Source organism: Crinia signifera, chromosome 2 (genome assembly GCF_055691185.1).
Source record: "Crinia signifera chromosome 2, ASM5569118v1, whole genome shotgun sequence".
In the NCBI taxonomy this organism is placed as follows: domain Eukaryota; kingdom Metazoa; phylum Chordata; class Amphibia; order Anura; family Myobatrachidae; genus Crinia; species Crinia signifera.
Window position 1 is genome coordinate 110,781,824 of NC_139218.1, and position 25,023 is coordinate 110,806,846.

Consider the following 25,023-nt stretch of genomic DNA (forward strand, 5'->3'; position numbering starts at 1 on the left):
TAACCCTTTGTATTGCAGTATGTGCATTGTTATTTTTATTGTCTGTAAAGCGCCTTGAGTCCTGTTGGAGAAAGTGCGCTATATAAATAAAACTTACTTACTTACTTACTTACTTACACTTGGAAGTATTGGTGGTCCACTTGGAAGTATTGGTTATGTACCCATTGGCATTATAATACTAACGTGTTTATTACTGTGGATGTAAACCAGTGGCAATGTAAGCCTGGAAGGGGCCTATGTGCAGACGCTTAGCGACCATATTTCCCGCGATAGTGTACAAAATCGTCCCCGTGTGTACGCACCTTAAAAAAAGGCTATTTGATTGCACGGCTGCTGTCCACAAGGCACAGTAATTAGTCAGTAATTATATATTCATACACAAAACTGACTGAAATCAGGCCCTGATGCCAAACCCAAAAAAAGGACACACAGCAACACTATATATATATATATATATATATATATATATATATATATATATATATATATATATATATATATATATATATATATATATACACACATATTATAATATATTCAGATATGTATTTTTATTGTTATATTGTATAATAAACTATTTTGTATATATATATATATATATATATATATATATATATATATATATATATATATATATACTGCTTCAGAATCAGCACTCCATTAAACATTCAGTACTGTACCCGGTACATTTACACATATTGCACATCTTAACAATAAATATTTTGCACAATGTACAGTAACACTAATTTTATAACAATATAAAATTATTACATTAAAAAGTTTGCAAACAGTTGCTATTTATATAAATATATATTTCACATATACCCAAAAGAAAAAAAAAAACTGTTGTTTATGCAGCTCTTATGCAATTTAGCCAGTAAAGGGGATCAGTCTAAAGACCCCTGGAGCAGAGCTAGACATTGGGGGAAATTTACTAAGATGGGAGTTCTATTTTAGTTGATATGTGCAACCAATCAGAATCTACTTCTAATTTATTTAACACCTTCTACAAGATAATAGATAGTATCTGATTGGTTGCCCATAGCAACATCCCATGTAAAATAGAACTCCCATCTTCTTAAATTTTCACCATTATGTTTTCTTTTTTTTAATGGTGAAATGTATATTGCTAGAAACAGCAATTTTAGAGTATTTGAGTATTTAATTCACCTGCCAGACCTCTTAATAATTAGCACAAAAACTAATGTATATTTATAGTAATTGAATACACTCCTATATGTTTGATGTGCTTTAACGCAATTGAAAAGTTTACTTTCACCTTAAGAGGGGTATTCAATGTCGGGTCATGACTGTTGGACTGGCCTGATAGCCGTGATCCTGTCTCATTCTTGGCCAGCTCAACAAGGATTTTGCAGGCCGGTTTCAATGTCCCGCCTGCCGAGCGCCAAGAAGGTTGCCAGGAATCGGTGAGCTGCGGCCGGGAGCTCGTCAATTCCCGGCCAGTCTCAGCAGAAGGTGCTCGACTGCTTGTGAGGTTGGGCACTTTCTGCCGAGATCCCTGTTCAATGCTGTCGGGGAGGAAAACATTGATTAGGGCCCCGCCGCCATCTCCCTGATCAGGAATAGTAGCGGAAGACTGAAAATCCCCCTAAATATTAATTTTAAAATGCATATACTTATGAAATAAACAGTATGCAGCCAATATGGTATTTAGTAGCATTAGCCAGCAATACAAATGTGTACAGAACCATATAACTGTATAGAACTCTGTTTATATAAATCCAGTAAAATTATACAATCAGTTTGAAGTATCCTCACCATTATGCAATTAAATCATTTTCATTGTGGGAAAAGTATAATGTAAGCTGTTACAGGCAGGGTCCGCCTCCACCTTGCTGTTGCTTAGCACAGACCAGTGCTCTGCTACCTTTTCTCCGACTCCTGCTGTCTATCAGCGGCCCTGATTTGTCACTACATCGTATATTTTCTGCCTGGATGTTTCCAAAACCCTGATCACTTCTTGTCCTGCTAGCTACTGTACCTGCCTTCTTCAATGAATGCATCTCCTATCACTTGTCCATCTTCCACTAGGTGTGGATCATTAGATCAACAAGCATAAGGTCAACAGTCAATAGGTCGACCCCTATTGGTCAACCGGCAGAAGGTCGACACATGAAAAGGGTCGACATACATTAGGTTGACAAGGTCAAAGGGTCAACACAAACAAACTGTTGACATGGAAACAGATAACCTTGACAAAGTTCAACATGAGTTTTTCATGGTTTTTGGTGGCTATGTTGACATAGGTCGATATGGTCACCGTAATAGTGTACAGCGTCCCCTGGCATGGCTGGTTTCGCTCACCATGCTCTATGCATACTATTATATACTCCCACTATGCCCACTGGGATGATAAAGTAGGAACAAGCCAGTTGGGAAAAAAAACATGAAAAACATGTCAACTTTTTTCAGGTAGACCTTTTGACCATGGTCAACCTTTTGACCATGTCAACCTAATGCATTTTGACCGTTTTCTGCCTGTCTGCCAATCAATGTTGGGCTTCTAGGGCTTAAGATACATTTTTTATATGCATTTTTAAATATTTTCCATGGAAACCCACCATCGATCAAAGATCGATTGATCGATTTGTATCGATAAATATGAATTTTTGTTTTTAAATAATATTGGCCAACATTGTCTAAAATTGTCCTTTAGTAAATATACCCCATACTTGCTTACCCTCCCGCAATGGCCGGGAGGCTCACTGAAAACAAATGGCCCTCCCACCGCAAAGGCGTGCAAGTCTCTGCATCTTACCAGGACCCCCTGCATCACTCTTGGCGCAGATTTGGATGCATCACTGTGGGGGAGGGGCTAAAATGATGCAAATCATGTCATTTTAGCTTTAAAAGATGTTAGCATCCGTCCCCTTACTGTTTGGCACTGCTAAATTTCGGTGCCTTAAATATGATGATGTATTTATTTTGTATCAGCCTCATAACTATTCAGTGTTTTGTGTGTATGCAAATTCCAAAGCAATGACCGTAGCCCAGACTCAGAAGAGGATACTGCTGGTATGTGTGGTGGCAAACACATAATTGCTCACATTGGAAGCCATACTCTGATAAATAATCTCCCCAACAGGTAGCTCTGGCGATAGAGAATGGGGTTAAGTGGCTTAGAACATTGATATCTATTCATATAAAATGATAGAGCATTGTCAATATAACTCATAATTTCAATTATATAGTGCCACAAGACATGAAAAAATGACCATGCAATAATTTCTGAACAAAAACATTCTGAGAAATAAAGTAATTTACAAATAATTGCTCTATTATCCAATCGGCGGATTAGGCTGCAGCCTAGGGCGCCAGGAAAGTGGGGTGCCTTGCAGATAATAGCCAAGGCATAAAATAAAGGCCTTAATTTTTTCCATGCTTGTTAGCTATCACCTGTCCCAATGTACTGTGGGTGTAAAGTTCTTAGGATGACTGCCAGATGGCTGTGCCAGTATAACTTACTGAATGAACCATTACTTTATGTACATTGTGCTACAGCACCAGCTGGCCAGCCTAAAGCCAAAGTCTCCTTCACACGTCACAAGCATTAGATCCTACATGCCAGCACTGCAAGCGACAGGGGGGGGGGTCAAGGGGGACAAGTGTGATGGGCCCCAGAGATATGAAGGGTCCCAGAGTTTCCATACCCCGGCACGGCCACTGCCTGTACTAGGTGGCCTGTCAGTGACCCTTGCGGGCTGGCCGTCTACTGTGCACCATCTGTTTTTGGCTGAGTCTGACTGACTCACTGTGTGCCACTGCCATCTACTGTGTGTGCGCCCTGCCACTTGGCAATCAGAGCCATCTACTCTGTGTGTTCCCACGGCCTGGTGCAGCAGGTGCACAGCCTTACCCACCGCTGGTGCTGTGGCCTCAGTCTCTGGCTCCTGTACTTTTACTGTGCTCCTGTCTGTTCCGCACTCTGTGAAAGACCTGCCCTGCCTGCTCATAGTGCTCAGCATTCTTTTGTGAAAGTGACAGGCAAGCAGCAGCCGGAGCCAGCAAGAAGCAGCAGCAGGAGCCAAGCCAGCAGGACTGAGAACGAGAGAAGTCCGCACCTGAAAGCAGGATCTGGAGCAGCGAAAGGTTAAGGCTCATGCAGAAGAGCGTTCTGTGGATTTGGGATTAGGTGGGGGGCTCCAGAAATATCATTGTACAGGGCCCCAAGAATTCTGATGCCGGCCCTGCATGCCAGTTGTATAACCTTTGTTACATGCACATGGGCAGTATGACTTTCTAGTCCCAGAGTGCCCATACACAGTGGCGTAACTAAGCCTCCGCAGCCCCCGCCGTCGTGGGGAGGCGCAGAGTAACTATGGGCGCCGGGGGAGGCTGCGGTGCTATAGTTACCCGCTGCGCTGCTGCCCGGCCGCATCTGCGGTCACTGTCCCGTCACTCGCTCCCGGCGCCGGCTCCTGCTGATGATGAAAAGTGACACTTAGAAAATGGCTGCCCCCGTATTGCAGACAGTTTTGGCAGCCATTTTCTAAGAGTCACTTTTCATTATCAGCAGGAGCCGGCGCCGGGAGCGAGTGACGGGACAGTGACCGCAGATGCGGCCGGGCAGCAGCGCAGCGAAGACTGGAGCAGCGCAGCGGTGACTGAGGGAGTCTGGACGGGACAGTGACCGCAGATGCGGCTGTCAGGTATGGTGGGGGGGGGCGCCGAAAAAGTTTGGCGGGGGGGCGCAAGATATATAGTTACGCCACTGCCCATACACATGTGTTTAGCGGCATTACAAGGGGAGCTACATGTGTATTAGCCTAGGGCACCCAGAACCTTTTAAATAGGCCCCGGCTACAGAGCATGCATTGTTTTTACACCAGATAATGGAAGAGTAGGATAAATGTCACTTTAAGTGGATAATATTATTGTAACAAATAAGGTGCAGCTCCCCACTCACAACACCAGTTTCTGTAAAGGCTTTAAATCTTCTGACTGCAACATGAATCAACAAGTGAAGAAAACTTTATTTATGAATGCGGCTAACAAACCGCTAAAGAAAATTACTATGTTATGTAAAACAGAACTTACTTTATGTAGTCCTTTGATGAACCCACATTGGTACAGATATATGTGAAGAATATGAAAGCCTGTCATACTGTACAATACAAAAGCATAACAACAATTACACAATCCAAATAAATAACCTTTTAATATGTAAGGATGAGAATTATATCTACATTCTTTATTTTCTCTTTCAGAAAGTCAGTGACATCATTTTCTGCACGGTTGAAGACTTAGAACTTCTCTTCGATGAACTTAATAATGAAGGCAAAGGATACATAACATATGAAGAGTTCTCTTCAGGACTGAGTATGTGCACATTTAATAAACTCAAATTACCTCAAATTAAAGGCTAATGTTCTCCTCTACCAACCGGGGACCGTCCCACTCATGCACAGCGCACCCTGCTTTTTGTCACAAGTGGCTGTAGTATCAGGGCCGGCGCAACCACTAGGCAGCTTTAGGCATTTGCCTAGGGCGCCGGCCACTGGAGGGCGGCAGTTTGGAGCAGATCCCCCCCCCCCCTGGATGGAGGTGAGTTGAGGTGAACTCTTCTCCTCCCCCAGCAACTCGGTGGCATCACCCCCGTGGAGTGACTTGGTGGCCCTCACCTCTGCATCACACGGCACCCCCTAGCCTTTCGTGAAGACTGGAGCTGGCAGGAGCAGGCAGGGGTCCGTACGGCGCAGGGGGACCTGCGGCGCTGTCTGCAAGTTGCGGTCAGAGGGGTCCCTGCGGCGCTGTATATTAAGTTGGCGGGGTCCCTGCAGTGACTTGGAAATAACTAGCCCTATCCGCTGGCAGTGGCGGGGGAAGCACTGCTGGGTTTAAAAACACTGGCAGCACGCTGTCTGGCTGAGATTCATGAGATGGCATGGCTCATATGAATGATATAGGTGTGATCAATGCACAGTTTCTCATGTGTGTAATATTGGTTTGACTTGCAAACAGTGGTCTGTGTTTGTTATAAGCATGTGACCATATGTAATAGGGTATAACTTTATTGTGCATGACAAACTTGGGTACTTGTGTATTATCACGGCGCCCAAGTTTCTTATGTACGGCTCCGTAGGAAAATCGCATCACATGGGCCATTTTAACGGCCGTGCGATGCGATGTGATGCGATCCAACCCGATTTTCCTATGTAATTTATTCACTGCTCTCTTAGCCCCGGGGGATCGCATCGCACCTCCCGCATATATAGGGTGTACGATGCCATTACATTAGCTATACAATTATATAATTGTATGACATACAATGAAGTTTTAGGCACCCCCCACTATCCACGCCACCCCGAAGCGTGGCGAGCGGAGGCGGAACACATTCTCCGACCTTTTCATACCCCACGTCGGCGTGGAGTTGATTTTATATAGTGTGGCGAGCACAGTGAGCCACCGAGCCCGAAACGTGGCGAGCGGACGTGGATTACTTTACCTGTATTTCACGTCCCCTCGTGGGGCTTGCTGCGCTCGCCATGCTTTGGGCATGGTGGTTCGCTGCGCTCGCCACACTATATAATGTCAAATCCACGACGACGTGGATAGTAGGGGTATGAAAAGGTCGTAGGACACGTTCCGACGGCCCTCGCGGGTCTCGCTGCGCTAGCCACGCTTCGAGGTGGCGTGGATAGTGGGGGGGGGGTGCCTAAAACCTCACTGTATGTCATTATTGTATACCTAATGGCATTGTACACCCTATACAATATAAATAAAAGAGCACTGAATACATTACATAGGAAAATCGCATCGCATCGTACGGCACTTACAATGGCCCATGCGATGCGATTTCCCTACGTAGAATAGCTATGCAAATAGCTTAGTGGGCGCCGTGATAATACACAAGTACCCAAACTTGTACCTTACCACACATTTAAAGGTGCAAGTGTGTCCCACATCTTTACAAATGTAACAGCCTAAACAATATCCTTTACATATGGGCTTATTGCCAGGTCGCTGACATCATCTGGGGCGTGGGGCTGAGTGGTGGTGCATCAGGCTGGGGTGAGGGAGGAGGCAGCACTAAGGTGACGCTCGACAGGGTTACCCTTTCACACTGCGGTGTGAATCTGGTGTTCTATGGCCGTTATATAGAAAATCTATTATTTATTTGGGATGGTGATCACCTTTCTGCACAGCACTTCGTCACTACACTGAACAATAATGTATTCAATCTTTCCTTCACTTCACATTTTAACCCCACACATATTGATTTTTTAGATATTTCTTTACACGTAATAGACTCTAAATCTACCACTGCTAATTTCACTAAATCAGTGAATACACAATCCTACTAACACTTCAACAGTTCACACCACCAATCTTGGAAGATAAATACACCTAAGGGACAATTGATGCGAATACTTCGCAATTGTTCCTCATTAGAAACTTTAAATTCTCAAGCCCTCAAAATGATTTCCTCCTTCAAAAGAAGAGGATACCCAGACCCCCTCCTACAAAAAGCTCTCAAAGAAGTACAAATGATGGATAGGAAGACTCTCTTGGAACACGATCCGAAAAAAACTCAAAACAGGGAACATGAGATGGCCTTTATCTGTAAAAATATTAATGCTCATGCACAAATAAAACATATAATCAATAAAAATTATAACATTCTTAAACATGATAGAGTCCTTATAGACATATTACCAAACAAACCCACAGTTATATACAAAAGAAATCGGTCCCTGAAATCCACCAAGCCACTTAAAAAACAGTGAGGTAAAAATTACTACAACAGACTCTTTGCCGACAGGAAGCCTACTGGACATTCAAACTAAGCTGTTTATACCCTGACTGATTGAACGATGCTTTAGAACTGAATAGTGTCTTATAATCTTAAATGTATGTATATACATCTATTGGTATTCAATAGACAGTAATATTCCCCTGTGTCTTTTTTAGATTCTCTTTTTGGATTTTCTTGTTTAGTTCCGTTTATAACTTTCTCTAATTATATCAAAAATGTATAAAATACAAAATAAGATACTGATTTTGGTAGATCTATCCTATTGCCAAATTCTATGTGGTATTGTTTTCTATTTAATATTATATATTTTTTTCAATAATATATCAATTTGGATCATATATTACAACTAATTATTTCTATATTTATTTATATTAGTTTTTTAATATTTTTATATTTTACTATATTTTGATATTAGATCATATAGGAATTGATTGAATAATTTATGCACTAATTTTAAACATTCATCAAATGTATACAATATTGATACAGGTCGAGTATCCCGTATCCGGGCATCCATTATCCGAATTATTCCAAAAACCGTGGTTTTTGGAATCATTCGAATAATTCCCCCCCCTAACCCTCTTTTCATACTTTACCAAGTCCCAGGGCGTCCACAGCAGGCCTCCAGCATCTTCTCCAGGGTCTCCAGCGGTCCCAGGAATGCATTGCGCGAGTGTGCGCGCGCGCCGGTGACGTCACCGGCGCGCGCGCACACTCGCGCAATGCATTCCTGGGACCGCTGGAGACCCAGAGAAGATGCCGGAGGCCTGCTGTGGACTCCCGGGGACTGCGTGGACGCTAAGAGACCACCAGACACCATCAGGGGACAGGTAAGTATGCCTTAAAAAAAATATTCCAAAAACCGAAAAATTCCCCTATCCGGAATGCTCGTGGTCCCGAGCATTTCGGATAGGGGATACTCAACCTGTATCTCATCAGAATTACCATCTCTTGATATATTTTTCATTTTCTATATAAATCTTTATATATGTCTCAAAAATGTTTCTTATTTGCTTAGTGCAGTATACAATGCATGAAATATTTGATTCTCCAATGTCAGATGGAGATTGCATACATTATATATTCATTTAGCGTCCTTTTGTATAGAAAAATTCCAAACACTATTGATGAAAATACTTCCTTGCCAACCATATGTACAATGAGATTCACTTCCGCCATCCATAATACTTAACATTGCATTCACATTAGTCCCATTCATCAGGACCTAACTATTACTTCCGCCATCCAAGTAAACAGTTCAGAAAAGCGAACTTTGAATTATTCAGGGAAGCCCTAACAGGAATTGGGTGGGAAACGGTTATGGAGGGAAAAAATGCAGAGGAAATGTGAGATACTCTAAAAAAAGGTGCTTGATTCACTAACTATTGAATACATTCCTAAAGTAACTAAAGGTAAATTCAACAAAAAAAAGCCACCATGGTTGGACAAAGAAGTAAGGTCAGCTATCAACAATAAAACCAGAGCCTTTAAATTCTATAAGAATAACTTGAATGAGGAGGCGTTCGCAAAATACAAAGAATCAAACAAAACTTGTAAAGGGGTAATCAAAGCAGCTAAAATATTATATGAAGAGTGCATAGCCATTGAAAGCAAAACCAACCCAAAGAAGTTTTTTAAATACATAAATAGTAAACGTTTAATTAAGGAAAACATAGGCCCACTAACTGATACTAGTGGAAAAAGTGTTACTAAGGACAAGGGAAAAGCAAATCTGTTAAATGAGTTCTTCTCATCAGTATTTACTAAGGAAGAGCAGACTGTGGAACGAACATTTACCACAAACGGGACAAATAAGCCAGATCTCATTGTGGATTTCACGCCGAAGGAAATAATACTGAGGCTAAGCAAACTCAAAACAAATAAATCACCAGGGCCAGATGGGATTTATCCGAGGGTATTAATGGAATTAAGGGATGAACTAGCTACCCCCCTACATTATATCTTTAGCAAGTCACTATCGTCAAGTATAGTTCCAAAATATTGGAGAATAGCAGAGGTAGTGCCAATATTCAAAAAAGGAAACAAGGAAGATCCCGCTAATTACAGACCCGTTAGTTTAACATCAATTGTGGGTAAACTATTTGAAGGATTTTTAAGGGATGGTATCCAGGAATATTTAGACCATCACCGTCTACTCAGTTCTAACCAACATGGGTTCGTGAAAAATCGTTCATGCCAAACTAATCTACTAGGGCTCTATGAAGAGGTTAGAAAAAACCTTGATAATGGAAATGCTGTAGATGTGATTTTCCTAGATTTCGCTATAAGCATTTGATACTGTCCCACACAAGAGATTGATTAATAAAATAGAGAACCTAGGATTGGGTTAAAATATTTGCAGATGGGTAGGGAATTGGCTATGTAATAGAGAACAAAGAGTGGTTGTGAATGGTGCCGTATCAGATATGATACCGGTACTAAGTGGAGTGCCCCAGGGTTCGGTTTTGGGGCCCATTTTGTTTGACATTTTTATTAACGATATTGGGATAGGGTTACTCAGCAATGTATCCATCTTTGCGGACGATACAAAACTTAGCAAAGTCATCAAATCATCAGAAGATGTCACCATGCTTCAAAATGATCTTGCAATTCTAGATGAGTGGGCAAAAAAATGGAAGATGAGGTTCAATGTAGATAAATGTAAGGTTATGCACCTTAGGAGACACAACCAGTGTGCAAGTTACAACCTTAGCGGAGAGGAACTGGGTAATTCCATACTTGAAAAGGTTCTAGGAGTCCAAATAGACAGCAAACTGGGATGTAGTGCCCATTGTAATGTAGCTACAAAAAAGGCCAACAAAATTCTGGCATGTATTAAGAGGGGAATGGAAATTAGGGGCTCAAGGGTAATTATGCCACTGTATAAAGCATTGGTGAGACCTCACCTCGAGTACGGAGTGCAGTTCTGGGCCCCACACTATAAAAAGGACATCATAGAATTAGAAAAAGTCCAAAGGCGAGCAACAAAGCTTATTAGGGGAATGGAGAATTTAAGCTACGGGGAGAGATTAAGCAATTTGGGACTATTTACATTAGAAAAGAGACGTTTAAGGGGGGACATGCTCAACACGTACAAGTATATCAAGGGCAAATATAAGGAACTGTCACACACCCTCTTTTCTATTAGAAAGGAATCTAGGACACTAGGGCATAAGTATAGATTAGAAGAAAAAAGATTTCATTCAGCTAGTAGAAAGAATTTCTTTACGGTCAGAACAGTCAAACTCTGGAACTCTCTTCCCAGAGAGGTGGTAACGGCTGGCTCATTAAATGCGTTCAAGGCAAAGTTGGACAAACATTTACTGGAGAAAAACATCCATGGGTACAAATAAGAAATATAATTTGTCTGTAAAATATCAGAACCTACCAAATCAGCAATGGATATCAATACCAGGTTGAACTAGATGGACGCAAGTCTTTTTTCAGCCTTACCTACTATGTAACTATGGGCCTTATTTTGGTTCATTCTTTCTGACAAAATCCTTCTTAGATGGGCAAAACCATGTGCACTGCAGGTGGGGCAGATGTAACATGTGCAGAGAGAATTAGATTTGGGTGGGGTTTTACTTCAAAGTGAGATCTATATTGCAGTGTAAAAATAAAGCAGTCAGTATTTTCCCTGCACAGAAACAAAATTACTCACCCAAATCTAATTCTCTCTGCACATGTTACATCTGCCCCCCTGCATTGCACATTGTTTTGTCCATCTAAGAAGGATTTTGTCAGAAAGAATGAACCAAAATAAGGCCCTATGTAACTTCCACTCAGCTACATACACAGTATAGTTAACTGCAGACTTAATCACTTCCACCAGTCATCCTCAGAGTGGACGTCACTTCCGCCCTTTTGCACATACTCGAGCAGCTCGGCTCTTAGACACTGATCGAGCAACTTATAACATTCCCGGCTGCTAGGGGACAGTTTCCCCTATCACACAATGGGCGGTATTCAATGAGCCTGATTCGCCATGTTTTTATGGCGAATTTGTGCTGTTTGGCGAATTTTTGACTAAAACGGTGAATCACCCTATTCAATGACCACATGGCGAATACATTTGAAGGTTTTTTTCGCCATGATTCACCGAGTAGCAATCGCTATCTTTTTATGGTGAAGTGGAATGTGAACTTTTAAAATAAAGTGTTTTGTTTTTTCACATTTGGTGTAAAAAAATCAGGAATTTTATTCTGAGGAGGGGCATGCTATTTTTATTCATGTGCTGTAAGCACATGAATATATATTTAATTTTAAAAAAATGTATTTTTTTTTTATTTTTTTTACACAGCAGCCAGCAGGGGGCGCCGGAGCCGAGCCGCTCATTAGATATTCATATATTCACTGCACCCGATCGTTACGATCGGGTGTAGAGAATATACGCGGTCCCCTGCTGGCACCCCGGGGGGGCAGCCTGTGCTGCCTGGCACCCGGGGAGCCCACCTCCCCCCCACAAACGTTCTGGGGCAGGCAGAGAGACTTCCATCTCTCTGCCTGCCACCGTCCTCAGGCTCCCTCCGGCGTTAGCCGCAGGAGCTCATATTCGCCGGTCAGGGGCAGCGAGCCCCTGACTCATTGAATACCGGAGCCAGCAAGGCTCCGGAACGTGGCGAATGTGCAGCGAATCCTAAGAAGGATTCGCTGCACCTCGCAGGTATTCTCATTGAATACCGCCCATTAACTTATTGATCTTGTTTTAATAGATATCATTGATTATTTCATGCATTGCATCAGGGGCGGATTGGCCCACCGGGAAACCGGGACATTTCCCGGTGGGCTGGCACAAAACTCATTAAAAGGGGCCGACCACACTCCCCCCTGGGCTGGCCGGGCCGCGGGCAGCGGCCGCAGCACTTTGCCCAAATCAAAAATGCGTATGCGCGGGCAGCACCTCCCAGTGCCCGTTCCCCCTCCGCCCGGCAGCTGAAGAGCAGCAGCAGGTGAGCCGCCTGGCCGCACCCCCCGGCATTCCTGCCGCCGGAAGCACCCCCTTCTCCCCCCCTGGGCATACCCCCCCCCCCCCACACCTGCACCCGGGCATGCCCCTACCCCCCCGGCGCATACTGCCACCCACGCCCCACCCCCACGGCGCATGTCCCCTCCGCCAACCCCCCTCCCCCCGCTCTCCCGGGCTGGGTTAATCACCCAATCCGTCCCTGCATTGCATCTATATTCACACTAACTTCCGGGACACGTGGCTCACGGAGATCACATGACCGGAAAACTTTACTCATATGTTAACTTACAAAATCGCATGCGATCAAAAAATCGCATGCGATCGCATACGATTTTGCATGAGGTGCGATGCCATGCAATGAAATGGCCCTGGGGACATAGCAGTGAATAAATCAACTCTAAAATCGCATTGCATGCTATTGCATGCGATGTGATTTTAAAGTTAATGCGATGCTATGCAATGGCCTGGGGACATGAAAACAGTGAATAAATTAACTAAAAAAATCGCATCGCATCTCATGCGATAAAAATCGCAGGCGATGCGATTTTTCTAACGCCGAATAGCCCTCTACACAATTAACGTAGTGGGCGCCGTGCTAGGAAACAAGTACCGGAGAATAAAAATAGTGTCGACCTTTTGACTGTCGACCTAACCCAAGTCAACCTAATGACCCTGTCGACGTAACCCATGTCGACCTAGACTCATGTCGACCTTCCTGCATGTCGACCTAGACTCATGTCAACATAAATGTATGTCAACTTAATGGTGTCGACCTATTGACTGTCGACCAACATTGTGGTGAGCTAATGATCCATACCCAACAGCAAACCCCATTGGCCACCTCTGCAGTGAGTGACGTCACGTCATGCAAGCTTACTGGGGTAGACCATGCACCAGTATACTGTATGTCACTGTTATTGAAGTAGTGATGTTACTGTTCACGTGAACCGCTGCTATTCCAAGCTCGGCTCCCATAATTAATTATCCGCTGCTGAAACAATCGGCCCCTGATGATGAATAGGCTTCTTAGTGTTGTTAGTATAGCACTGCCACGTGAGCACAATGACTGACAGAGATTCAGAGCATACCTTACATTGCTGAGCGTATTGTTTTGCCATATACAAAGGAAATGCAATTGATCAATTTAGATTTATATTTTGTATTTTGGAAATTTGCTTAACAGCCACAAAGATGTGTAAACATGTTTCCTAAATAGAGAATAGAATGGATGTTTATAACAACATGTAAATCATTTCCCTTAAGCAGAAGCACAAAGGACACTTTCACTTCGGTGGGAAGCGATACATAATAGTTGCCTACCCTTCTGCATTCTGCAGGAGACTCCCTGAATTAGCAGCAATCTCCCTCTCTCCCTCATTAGTCTAGCAATCTCCCTCATTTCACCTAGCCCACATTACACTGTTACATTTTTGGGGAAACAAGGAATGAGAGATAGATACATTTACATTGAATCATCTGCACCATTTCCCAGCACTTTACCGCGTCACGGCTTCTCTGCCTTTTGGCTAAGATCAAGTGTAGTATCTGTTCATATCAGTGGGTATGGACTGGCCTCTGGCAGAGAATAGAGAAAGGCTGGACTGAGTAGCTGCTCTGATGGGCGGAGGGTGTGGGACCCCTCTTTTTTGCCTGGGAGTGGTGAAAAGTCTGGCTGAGTACCTTCACCTCTGCCAGTGGTCGGAGGTGTTGTTTCCGTAAACCCACTGGTGAGAGGGGGGGAGAAACACTGGGCCTAGTAGTTTGGCTCTCTTGACGGGGTTCGTAGCCCCCGAAGGATGAGACAGCGAAAGGCTCAGTCTAGTATCCATTCCCAGGGAGCGGAGAAAGGCTGGGACTGAGTAGATGACTCCTGTTCCAGAGGTTCGTAGCCTCTGATGGGGAGACCGCGAAAGGCCCAGCTTAGTACCTTAACCTTGGGATCGGAGAAACACTGAGACTGAGTAGATTGCTCTTCCGAGGGGGTCACAGCCCCTAAGGGAGTCAGTCGAAAAGCCCAGTGGAGTGCCCATTCCCATGCCAGGGACTGGAAAGTGCCCTATGATGGGAGCAGAGAAACACTTGGTTGGACACTGATCGGTCGGCTGCTTGGAGTCCGAGGCTGCACTGTGCCCCCGGGGAAACTCGGGGGTGCCAAACATGCACGGGTGATCCCAAAAACACCATGCACTAGTAAGCACTAGCACTGCACACTTCCCTCTAGGTTAGCACTTCACGTCCTTACCCCGTCCTTTTGGATGGGGTAGGACAATTTTTCCCACCCCCACCCCGGCCTTCTGGCTAGGGTCTTCTTTATTATTTATTTATTTTCCTTCTCACGTTCGTCACTTTCACGTTTTCTGTTTTTTTTGTAGTTTGTCACGTTTTTTGGGTAGTGTGGTCGACCCTTACGGGCCTTCCTTTTCCCCAATGTGCCAAAGCTCTCGACTTTTGGGGAGAGCTGCGGTCCCCCCGAGGACGACCCCGAGCCGCAAGGCGGAGGGAAGTCCACTGAGGGTCTCTCCAAACCTTCGGGTGCGGAAGACCCACCGTCCTAACCCTTCCGGGGGTTGAGGAATGAGGGTCTCTCTAAGCTTCGGCGAAGAGGACCCACTGTTCCCTATTTTCCCCTCTTCGCCTTATGGTTGAGAGGGGTTAGTGGAAAAATGGGGCCCTTCTCCTTCGGGAGATAAGCCCACTTCGATCGCACGGCCCCCTTTGCACGTGTTTAGGCACAGCACTGGTGGTAGGGAGCACACCTCGGTCTCCTGAGTTTCTGCAAACTCATTTCCCAGCACTTTACCAGGTATAGTAGCTCTTACTAACTGCTTTGGGGCTCATCTACATTTGGATATAAGTCATTTTAAATTGCACACCCATGCTTCTAGGTGCCACGTTCACAAACGTTTACCACAATTTCTCCATATATGGAAGTAGCCACGCCCTTTGGGTGGAGCATGAGACGCCCCCTCAATGGGGCGCTGTGGAAAATTATGCTACCAACCATAATCTCCCTGAAACTACTTTTCAAAATTAGGCAAGTATGCAATACATACAGATGGAGCGCCACTCAGCCAGCTCAGGGACTCGCCAGATTGCCTGAGCTGGTGCAGGCTGGTGGGGAGGCGATTCATTGAACGGGGATGTGCGATCGTCTCACACGTTCGCGCATCCCAGTCACTCTGCAGCGGTGAGCAGATTCCCTGCCTGTCTCCTCTTCAGGGAGACATGCAGGGTTAGGGGGGAGTGCGGGGGGCTACAGGTGAGACGGGGGAGCGGCAAGGAGGCGGCAGTGGGCTCTGTCACAACGGGGTGAGCGAGCGTCTGCTGCATGCGTGCCCCCTTCTGACGGATTGCGAAAGGCAGCGATTGAAAGAGCTGCTCCATCTGTAATACTAAGAAAATGGCCAAAGTGGTTCCTGACCATATTTTCATTTGCACTGCTACACAGTTCTAGCATATTGCTAATAGTAGAACATATATTATTGTTATTATTATCGGTACTTGTGAGTTATCTGGACGCCCGATTTTTTGATTGTATGCCTTAAGTTAAGGCATACAATCAGATGCGATGCGATGCGATATCGCATCGCATCGCATCGCATCGCATGCGATATCGGATGCGATGACCCGATTTTTCCATAGGAATCAATGTTAAAATGATTCCTATGGAAAAAGGGGTCCTTTTCATACCCCTACTATCCAAGTGGGCATGGAGTTGGATATAAACCTGTGGCGAGCGTAGCGAGCCACCGAGCCCGAAGCGTGGCGAGCGAAGCGAGCCCCGCGAGGGGACGGTATTCCGTGTCCCCTCGCGGGGCTCGCTACGCTCGCCACGCTTCGGGCTCGGTGGCTCGCTACGCTCGCCACAGGTTTATATCCAACTCCATGCCCACTTGGATAGTAGGGGTATGAAAAGGACCCCTTTTTCCCATTGAATTCCATGTTAAAATGGACTCAGTCCATTTTAACATTGATTCCTATGGAAAAATCGGGTCATCGCATCGCATCGCATCCGATGGTCGCATGCGATGCGATGCGATGTGCCCGATCCGACCCGATTTTCAAATCGGGCGTCCGGATAACTCACATGTACCTTATTATCCTTTATAATCAAATAAATAAATGTATAAAAAAATTTTGGGGCAGGGGGTATTGATTTCTTTTTCAACATACCGTAGTCTCCTTTTAGCTCGATGCACTTGGCCCAACAGTGGGGATGATTGGGGTTGACCCAGTGGCATAACTATACATTTTGCTCCCCCCAGCCAAAATATTTTATGGCAGTGGTGGTGGGGGGTTTAGTTAGTAAGGCTGTGGGGGTGCAGGATGTATAGTTAGGCTGCAAGGGTGGTGGGGGGTATATAGTTAGGGATGGGCTATGCAAAGCCGTCCTCAAAGCCACTCATCTGCTGGCTTTTTCGGCAACGACGCTTACCGCTCATGCTGAAAGCCGCTCAAATGTGAAAACTGAGCGGCTTTCACGTAAAAGTCGCCCAGTGTGTATGGGCCTTAAGACAGCACACTTTTTTATAATCCTCATACAGCAGGGGTAGCCATCTCCAGTCCTCAAGAGCTTCCAACAGTTAACGTTTTCCAGGTCTCCACACAGAGGGGGAGATTCTCTAAGCTAAAAATGCGGTAAAAACCCCGTTATCTGGGTTTTTACCGCATTTTGGGATGCTGTAAGCATCCCCCGCCGGGTTACCGCGGCGGGGGGCATCGCCAGAAAAATCTGGCGATGCCCCATAGAAGCCAATGGGCTTCTACCGCATCCCACCGCCGCCCCGCAACGACCCACCGCCGCCCCGCACGAACCCCCGCCGCCCCGCATCACCCCTTCCCCATCACCTGTGTCCGGGCAGCACAGAGCTGTGCAGCCCGGACCTGTGACCTCCTCCCTGCACTGATCCTCTTCCGGGTTCAGGGAGGAGGAGAGCCCGGTGCAGCAGCAGCAGCGCCGGGTGTGTGAGGGAGGGGGGAGCCGCCGGGACCTGATGGGACAGCTCTTAACGCAAGAGCTGTCCTTTGCTATAATTATCGCATATGTTAGAACATATGCGATAATTATAAATGCGAAGAGAGGCGAAGGGGGGCGGAGATTCTTAGAGAATCTCCCCCAGAATCACAAGTGAAGTAATTAGCTCCACCTGTGGATCTTTTAAAAAATGTTAGTCAGTAATGAGTGCACCTGTGTACCTGCGAGGTGAGCTGGAAAATATGAACTGTTGCTAGCTCTCGAGGACTGGAGTTGGCTACCACTGCCATACAGTATTTTCTCCCCAAAAAAAAAAAAATAACCTCATACTGCATTTGATCATGGGTTCTGTGTTTTTGTTTTTTTACAGAAACTTTCATGAATTCGGGTAGCAGTCAATGGAACCAAAAAAGAAAAAGAAAATCTACAAAAAGAATCACAGATTTCCCTCACGTTCCATCATTAGAAGAAGCAGGCACTGAAGAAAGAATACAATTTAAGTCCTTTATGGAACATCTAGGAGCACACAATGTTTTTGAAGAGTATGTACTGAACTACAGTGCTTACAGTATCATTGTTCCTGGGGTCAGTGGCGTCACTACAGGGGTGCTGGCTGCACCTGCTAAGTAAAAGGAAGCGGATGCTGCTGTTAAGATTATGTGCAGCATCCTGCTCCTGTCACAGGGTAGGGGCTGGCACGGCAGTCTATCTGGTTTCTGGGTGCAGCCCAGTAGCTCCAAGTCCCTGCAGTGGCAAAAACAGGGGTTTATTCTTGCAAGGACATGCCCTGCCCATAAGGCTATGCAAATTGTATCAAGCCACACCACGTACAGTTAAAAGTAGGATTGCCGCTGTCTAGGTTGTATTTGCTTACCAGGTAAGTATTTATGTACATCAGTCTATGAGATTATGCCCTTTTTCATCTCATCTGATTGTGTTCAGAATTATTCTATCCAAACACACTCCTGCTGTCCATTAGTTACAATGATGAAGCTGATAGCTTTGCTACGAAACACTGCTAAAAGCAGCAAAAATTAATGAGGACACATCTGTTTGGCCGCTATTTTCACATCCCCTTGGATGTTTAACATGCTGTTGGGTCATGGAATCAGAGCCGCTGATGTATGGGGGCCAGTAGTCATACACTTTTTATTCCATATATAGGGAGCAGAGGTAGATTTTCCACAAGGCAACCTAACCGAGGGGCAAGCAGGTCCCAAGGGGCCCCATAAAGGCCATCCAAAACATACCAGAGGAACACTGTGTGACTACCACATGACACCATGGCATCACGTGGACCTGCCCACACTCCAAAGTCCTTTTGATGTTCTTTGATAGGATAAAAGATATTTGTAGCATAAAGCAGGCAGCCAGTGTACTTTAAATGTGACACAGGTATTACGCCAATTCCAAAAGACCTAGGGCCTAATTCAGATTTGTATGCAATGCCGATGTTCATGCAGCTGAGCATTATTATTATTGCTAGACTATGCACCTGCCAATGTAATCTATGAATGTCACCTGCAATCTGCAGCTAAATATATATTGGTATGGATTGTTGGAGGGAGGAGGGCCTCAAACCGGCATATTGCTTAGAGCACCATGAGGTCTAAATCCACCTTTGATAGAGGGTTAATTTGGACCTGATAGCAAAGATGTTTTTTTTAAGCAAATTAACAAAACCATGTTGCACTGCAGGTGGGGCAGATGTAACATGTGTAGAGAGAGTTAGATTTGGGTGGGAGGTGTTCTGACTGAAATTTAAATGGCAGTGTAAAAATAAAGCATTCAGTATTTAACCTGCACATAAACAAAATAACTCACACAAATCTAACTCTCTCTGCACATGTTACATTTGCCTCACCTGTATTGCAGCATGGTTTTGTCCATATGCTAAAAAAACTGTTTTCGATTAGATCTGAATAACCCCCATGGTGCTTAACTAGTATTACAGATTACACTAGATAATTTTAGCTAATTGTAAAGAAAAATCTATTCATAAATAAGGCAATTGCTTTCTATTTTATATTCTTACCATTCATTTGATTAAATGAATGCAGGTTACACAACTTTTATACCCTAACGGTTCCCATTTTAAGTTTACTGTTCTGCAAAGATCTGCAATGAACAATCACTTGATTTTGCATAGAATCAGACTATTGGTTCAATCAAGAAAATCACATAGGGTGTAGCTAGCTTAAGTGTTAAAAAAAACCTTAACAAGATTGCCATTGTCTCCCAGGGCCTTATTCTGGTCGGTGCGGCCGGATCCGATTATGCGGCCAGGACCGTGCGTGCGAAACCCCGCCTTCCATACGGATCGCCAACTCCGTCCGTACGCAGTAAGAAGCTGGCCGAACGGACCGCACGTGTATTTTACACGGAATACGCCTCCTCCATCTAAGGGAACCTCCCCCATCATTCGATGGTCGCAGACAATCGAATGCAGGACCGAGTGCTCCACCAGCTCCCGCAACCTCAGACCACACGGACATTTTTCCGTGCAAAAGCAGGGATCTGGGCGGGCAGCTGACATCCGGCGATGTCATATGTCCGCCCCCTACACGTGCATCACGGCCGCATTACCATACGTACGCCCAGCGTTTGCATGGGAACGCCCATGAAACGCGGGGCCTATGCATATGGTAATGAGCCCTAATAGCCCTTCACGCCCCTCTCCACCCCCTGTTCGGAGTGTTCACATTTCATGCGGGATTTGGCCGTGCGCCCCGCTCGCACATGCGCAGAGACGCCTCTGCACATGCGCAGACACAAAACATCGGTGGGCCGAACGCACGCGGATATATCCGCACCGATCAGAAAAAGGGCCCCAGTTACACTTTGGCAACCTTCCAGTATGAGTGATAGCCTTACATTAGGATCCATTCTTATAGAATGTAACTATGTAGGAAAATAATGTAAGTCAAATAACACTAACTCATATGTCCTTGTATGTCATCCTTGTGGGCAACAAAAAATAACAACCAAAAAATAAAAAATTCCCTAAAATGTCTTCATCATTTAAGTGAAAGTGAAATTTGGAAACTGTGGACCAGGCTCAGTCTTGAGGAACCTCATTTGCTGGAGAACCTAGAAGAATTCTTGGAAAAAGTGACAAGCCAAATCAAAGAAGCCAAAAAAGAAAAGGAAAATTTGGAAATTATCCTAAAAAAGTAAGTAAAATATATATTTATTTAAATTTATTGGCTTAATTAGAATTAAGGTTACATATTGATAGTTGATATAAATAACTAGCGGTCGGTAGCAGTCATAGATAAGAGAAATGGTGAGGGAAACCATACATCTATAAAACAGCTATGACCAGGGCTTATGCTGCTTTCCCACTGCAGAAACGGGTAAAGACCTGGTATTGTTAAATGGGACTTTAAAACGGGTCTGAGCCTGAAACCCCTTTCCCACTGCATGTTGTAAATGGTATATTACTGGTTAATCTCCGTTTTTGTACCATTCACATTGCACCCGTTTTGAAAGGTACAGAAATGGTAATTCACCAGTAATATACCACTCATCCCCTGGTACCTGTCCTGCCCCCCCCCCCCCCCCCCGGTACCTGGTACCCCCTCCCCCCCTCCCCTGGTACCTGGCAGCAATTCATTCAGGCAGCGGGGCAGTGCATTAGGCAGCAGCGTGCCAGGGCTCCTAGTCGGCAAGTCACCCACTGATGCATGAAAGCATCATGCTGGAGTTTTATACAGGAGGAGGCTGCAGCTGGTGCACAGACAGTGGGGGCACTTGGGATCCGGGCAGGTCCGTGGCGTGCTCAGGAGGAGGAAGCAGAGGAAGCGGGTCCATTAGGAGATTGTCATTTCATCGGTGGGCCCGATCATTACATATGTGCATATGTAATGAGCGGCTTATCACATATGTGCATATGTAATGAGCCACTAATTAAATATGGGCATATTTAATTAGCAGCTCCGCTACTTTCCATTCGCGGCAGGGACCCCCGCTGATGAAATGACAATCTCCTAATGGACCCGCTTCCTCCTCCTGAGCACGGACCTGCCCGGATCCCCAGAGCCCCCGCTGTCTGTGCACAAGCTGCAGCCTCCTCCTGCATCATGCTAGTGCATGATACTTTCATGCATCAGTCCGGGACCTGCAGGCTAGGAGCCCTGGCACGCCCACTGCCTACTCTGCTGCCCCGCTGCCTGGATGGATCGCTGCCAGGTACCAGGGGAGGAGGGGTGCGGGGGGGGGGGGTACCAGGGGAGGTGGGGTGACGGGGTACCAGCTGCAAGGTACAGGGGGGGTGGGGGTACCAGCTGCAAGGTACCAGGGGAGGGGGGGGGGGCAGGGGTAGAATCTTATATACTGTTAAAGACCCTTTGCCACTGCCAAAAAATGGGTGTTAAATGGGTAAAACACTGCTTTTTACCCGATTAACAAATACCGGTATTTGTTAAACGGGTAAAGCAACCTGGAGCTTTCCCAGTGCAGCTCTACCCTTTTAAAAGGGCTACAAAAACAGCAAATTACCATTTAAGAGCTGCAGAGGGAAAGGGGTATAAAAGTGGTCCTGGAGTTGCGGGAAAAGTAATTTCCCTCTGCCACCTAATAACCCCCAGTCATTAGGCAGAGCCTGTTAGAATTACTGTGCTGGGCCAAGGTGGAGGTTGAACTACTGTAGTTCCACCTCACCATTACAGGTGGTGAAACTCAGTTCCACCCCTTTAACCCCTGGTTATGCCAAATCAACACATTATTTAAGTTTAAGTAAAAAGTTGAGTTAAAAGACTTGCTAAATATTACTAATAATAGTTAACATATACTACTGATAAATGAAAAATAAGGGATAAAAAGGGGAAGACATGAAAAAATGTAATAAATTATGATCTCATAGGACAAAACAAATAAGGCAAAGTATAAAGTCCATCAAAATATAAATATTGTATCAGTTTTTGTTTGAGTTCTCTGAGAGAGGGGATCATACATTTAAGATAAAGGGTTAGGTAGAAAGGTTAGGGAGAGAATGCTACCATTGAAGGAATCAAAATTCTATTACGAAAATGTTCCATTTTACCACATTCCCAAACACAATGCAAATAAGTAGCAATTCCATGATGACATATCATTTACTAGTGGCATTAGAGACAATGGGCCTTATTCTGGTGCATTCACTCCCCAGGGCATTCGCACAGGGGAGCGTGGGGCGGCGGCGGTGACAGGCTGCGCCCATGGGTTCATGGGTCTTCCCATGAAAATGCTAGGTGTTCCCATGGAAATTAGGCAGTGACACGGGTGCCGGGGCGGGCAGCTGACATCACCGATGGTCAGCTGCCCGTCCTCTTCCCGTACAGGGAGCACGCAAAGCTAAGACACCAGAGAGTGTCTTAGTTTTGCGTGCTCCTTCCAAATCATTCGATAGTTAGCGACCATGATAGATTTGGCCCCCGCACCAATGCAAAACATCCATTCGCAGCCATTCAGGGAACTTGGCGAGCGAGGGGGGGGGGGAGCGGCTGTACGAGCAGTGGGCAGCGCTTAATCCACACTTAATGCTCACAATTCCACAATGCTGTGAAATTTGCAGTATTGCGTGTGGACTACAATAAGGTCCAATGTGTATTTATTCAGCAGGGGATACGTGAGCTCTCTGTATAGTAAGGAAATGCACTACCTGTTAATAGGGACAATTCAGGAAACCTCACCGTAGAATCCTAAGCGTCTACAGCAATGACGAGGTGGACAATGATGGAATATCTCTCCCACACTATACATAATTCAACTAAATAAGGTTCTGAAATTAAATGAACAAAGTCATGGTAAATGAGTCTTTGCCTATAGTTAGTACATTCACACAATTTAAAGTAATGGTCTCCATTTGAGTAAATTGGAATAATATTAAAAATGGGGGGAAAGGATAGATTCCCCCACAGGAAGGATTCCTGATTCATTTTTATTTAGAGAAATCCAAGAGCAACAAGTATCTTAAAACGTGACATATATCAGGATGTATCTCTGAGGGTTTAGAATAAAGGAGAGCACTATGCGAAAAAGGCGCAAATAGAAATTTGTCCAAATTGAAATCAACGTAAGTACTCCTGTCCAACAGTCACTCAACAGCATTACAGAAAAATGAAATAGAGTAAAAATCAAAATCAGGTACCCCAAAATCAGGTACCCCAAAAATCAGGTACCCCAATACTACTCAAACATTGAGTAGTCATAAGTTTTGTGAGGGCAATTCTAGGTTTTCAGCATGCCATAAAAAAAATTAGACAATCTTCCTAAGGCGTATGATTTTGTGGTCTGAAATACAAATGGGTAGCATTAGAAGGTTTTTGGAAAAGCAATATTTTTAAGAAACGTTGTCTGCCCCATAAGTGATAAAGGTGGGAACTTCAAACTATCCAGCATGGCTTCATATATCATTTATATACAGCGGATGAAGTCTATTAGGGTGAGAGAATCAGAAAGTGAGAGATTTGGTAAGAAATCTCCAGTTTTGTTAAAGCGGCAATCATTTACACTGGTTTTGCAGTGTAAAGAATTGCTGTTTTAAAAAAACTGGAGATTTCTTACCATGCTATTCCCCATGCGGGATATTAATCACCAGTCGATAGCGATACGTGGGGCTGGGCATTGCAATCGCTATGGCCCCTATACACATGGCGATGTAGAGGCATTTTTTTATGCTATCTAGTGAAAAAATGCCCCTTAATCTCTACGTGTGTTGGACAATACTTTCAAAATAGCATAATTAAAGTGTAAAGGAAAGTACGGGAAGGAGAGAAGAACATTTTAAATCTTGACTAATGATTCACCTATCCTGGGGAGAGACTAAAATAAAAAATCCCCACTTGGTCCAACCAGCCATAGGGCCTTGTCAATTTTGAATGTTTGATAGCCCCAAGAATTTACTCAAGGTTTATAGAGGATTGAAGAGTGTCTCTATATGTAGCAGTAAGATCCAGTTTAACATGTTTACTCTTGTGACCTCTGCCAGGATTAGATGGGTTTAAAAGCTAAATCAAAATCTTGCTAAGCTACAGAATAATTTTTTTAATTCACCAAAATTTTCATAAAAAATATGGAACTTTTTACCATCCAACATCATGGATTTCCCATGAAGTGATGCCGACCAAATGCTGCTTTAAGTAGATAATTCAGACATTTGAAAATAGTGACCCTCAGGAGTGGTCCATACAGGGTAGGAGCAGAGCCCACTCTATGCACCCTTCTATAACCACTTCAGCACTCTGACTCTATGCCATAGTTGCCTACTTTAATAGTTGCATCTCCGGGAGAAGCCTGGAGAGGCAACATGTTGAGGCGGCA

General features: G+C 44.6%; 1 protein-coding gene and 1 pseudogene across 3 annotated transcripts in view; both read left to right on the forward strand.

Moving 5' to 3' along the window:
- The window catches only part of LOC146059969 (EF-hand calcium-binding domain-containing protein 4B-like), an 87,673-nt gene that overhangs the window by 21,200 nt on the left and 41,450 nt on the right, over positions 1–25,023 (forward strand). For all 3 annotated transcript variants that reach the window (XM_083172700.1, XM_083172701.1, XM_083172702.1), the window contains exons 3-5: positions 5,229–5,340; positions 18,092–18,263; positions 20,748–20,894. In XM_083172700.1, coding sequence (XP_083028826.1) covers positions 5,229–5,340; positions 18,092–18,263; positions 20,748–20,894 — 431 coding nt within the window. The remainder of the gene's footprint in view (positions 1–5,228; positions 5,341–18,091; positions 18,264–20,747; positions 20,895–25,023) is intronic.
- On the forward strand, positions 14,253–14,388 carry LOC146060906 (U2 spliceosomal RNA; annotated as a pseudogene).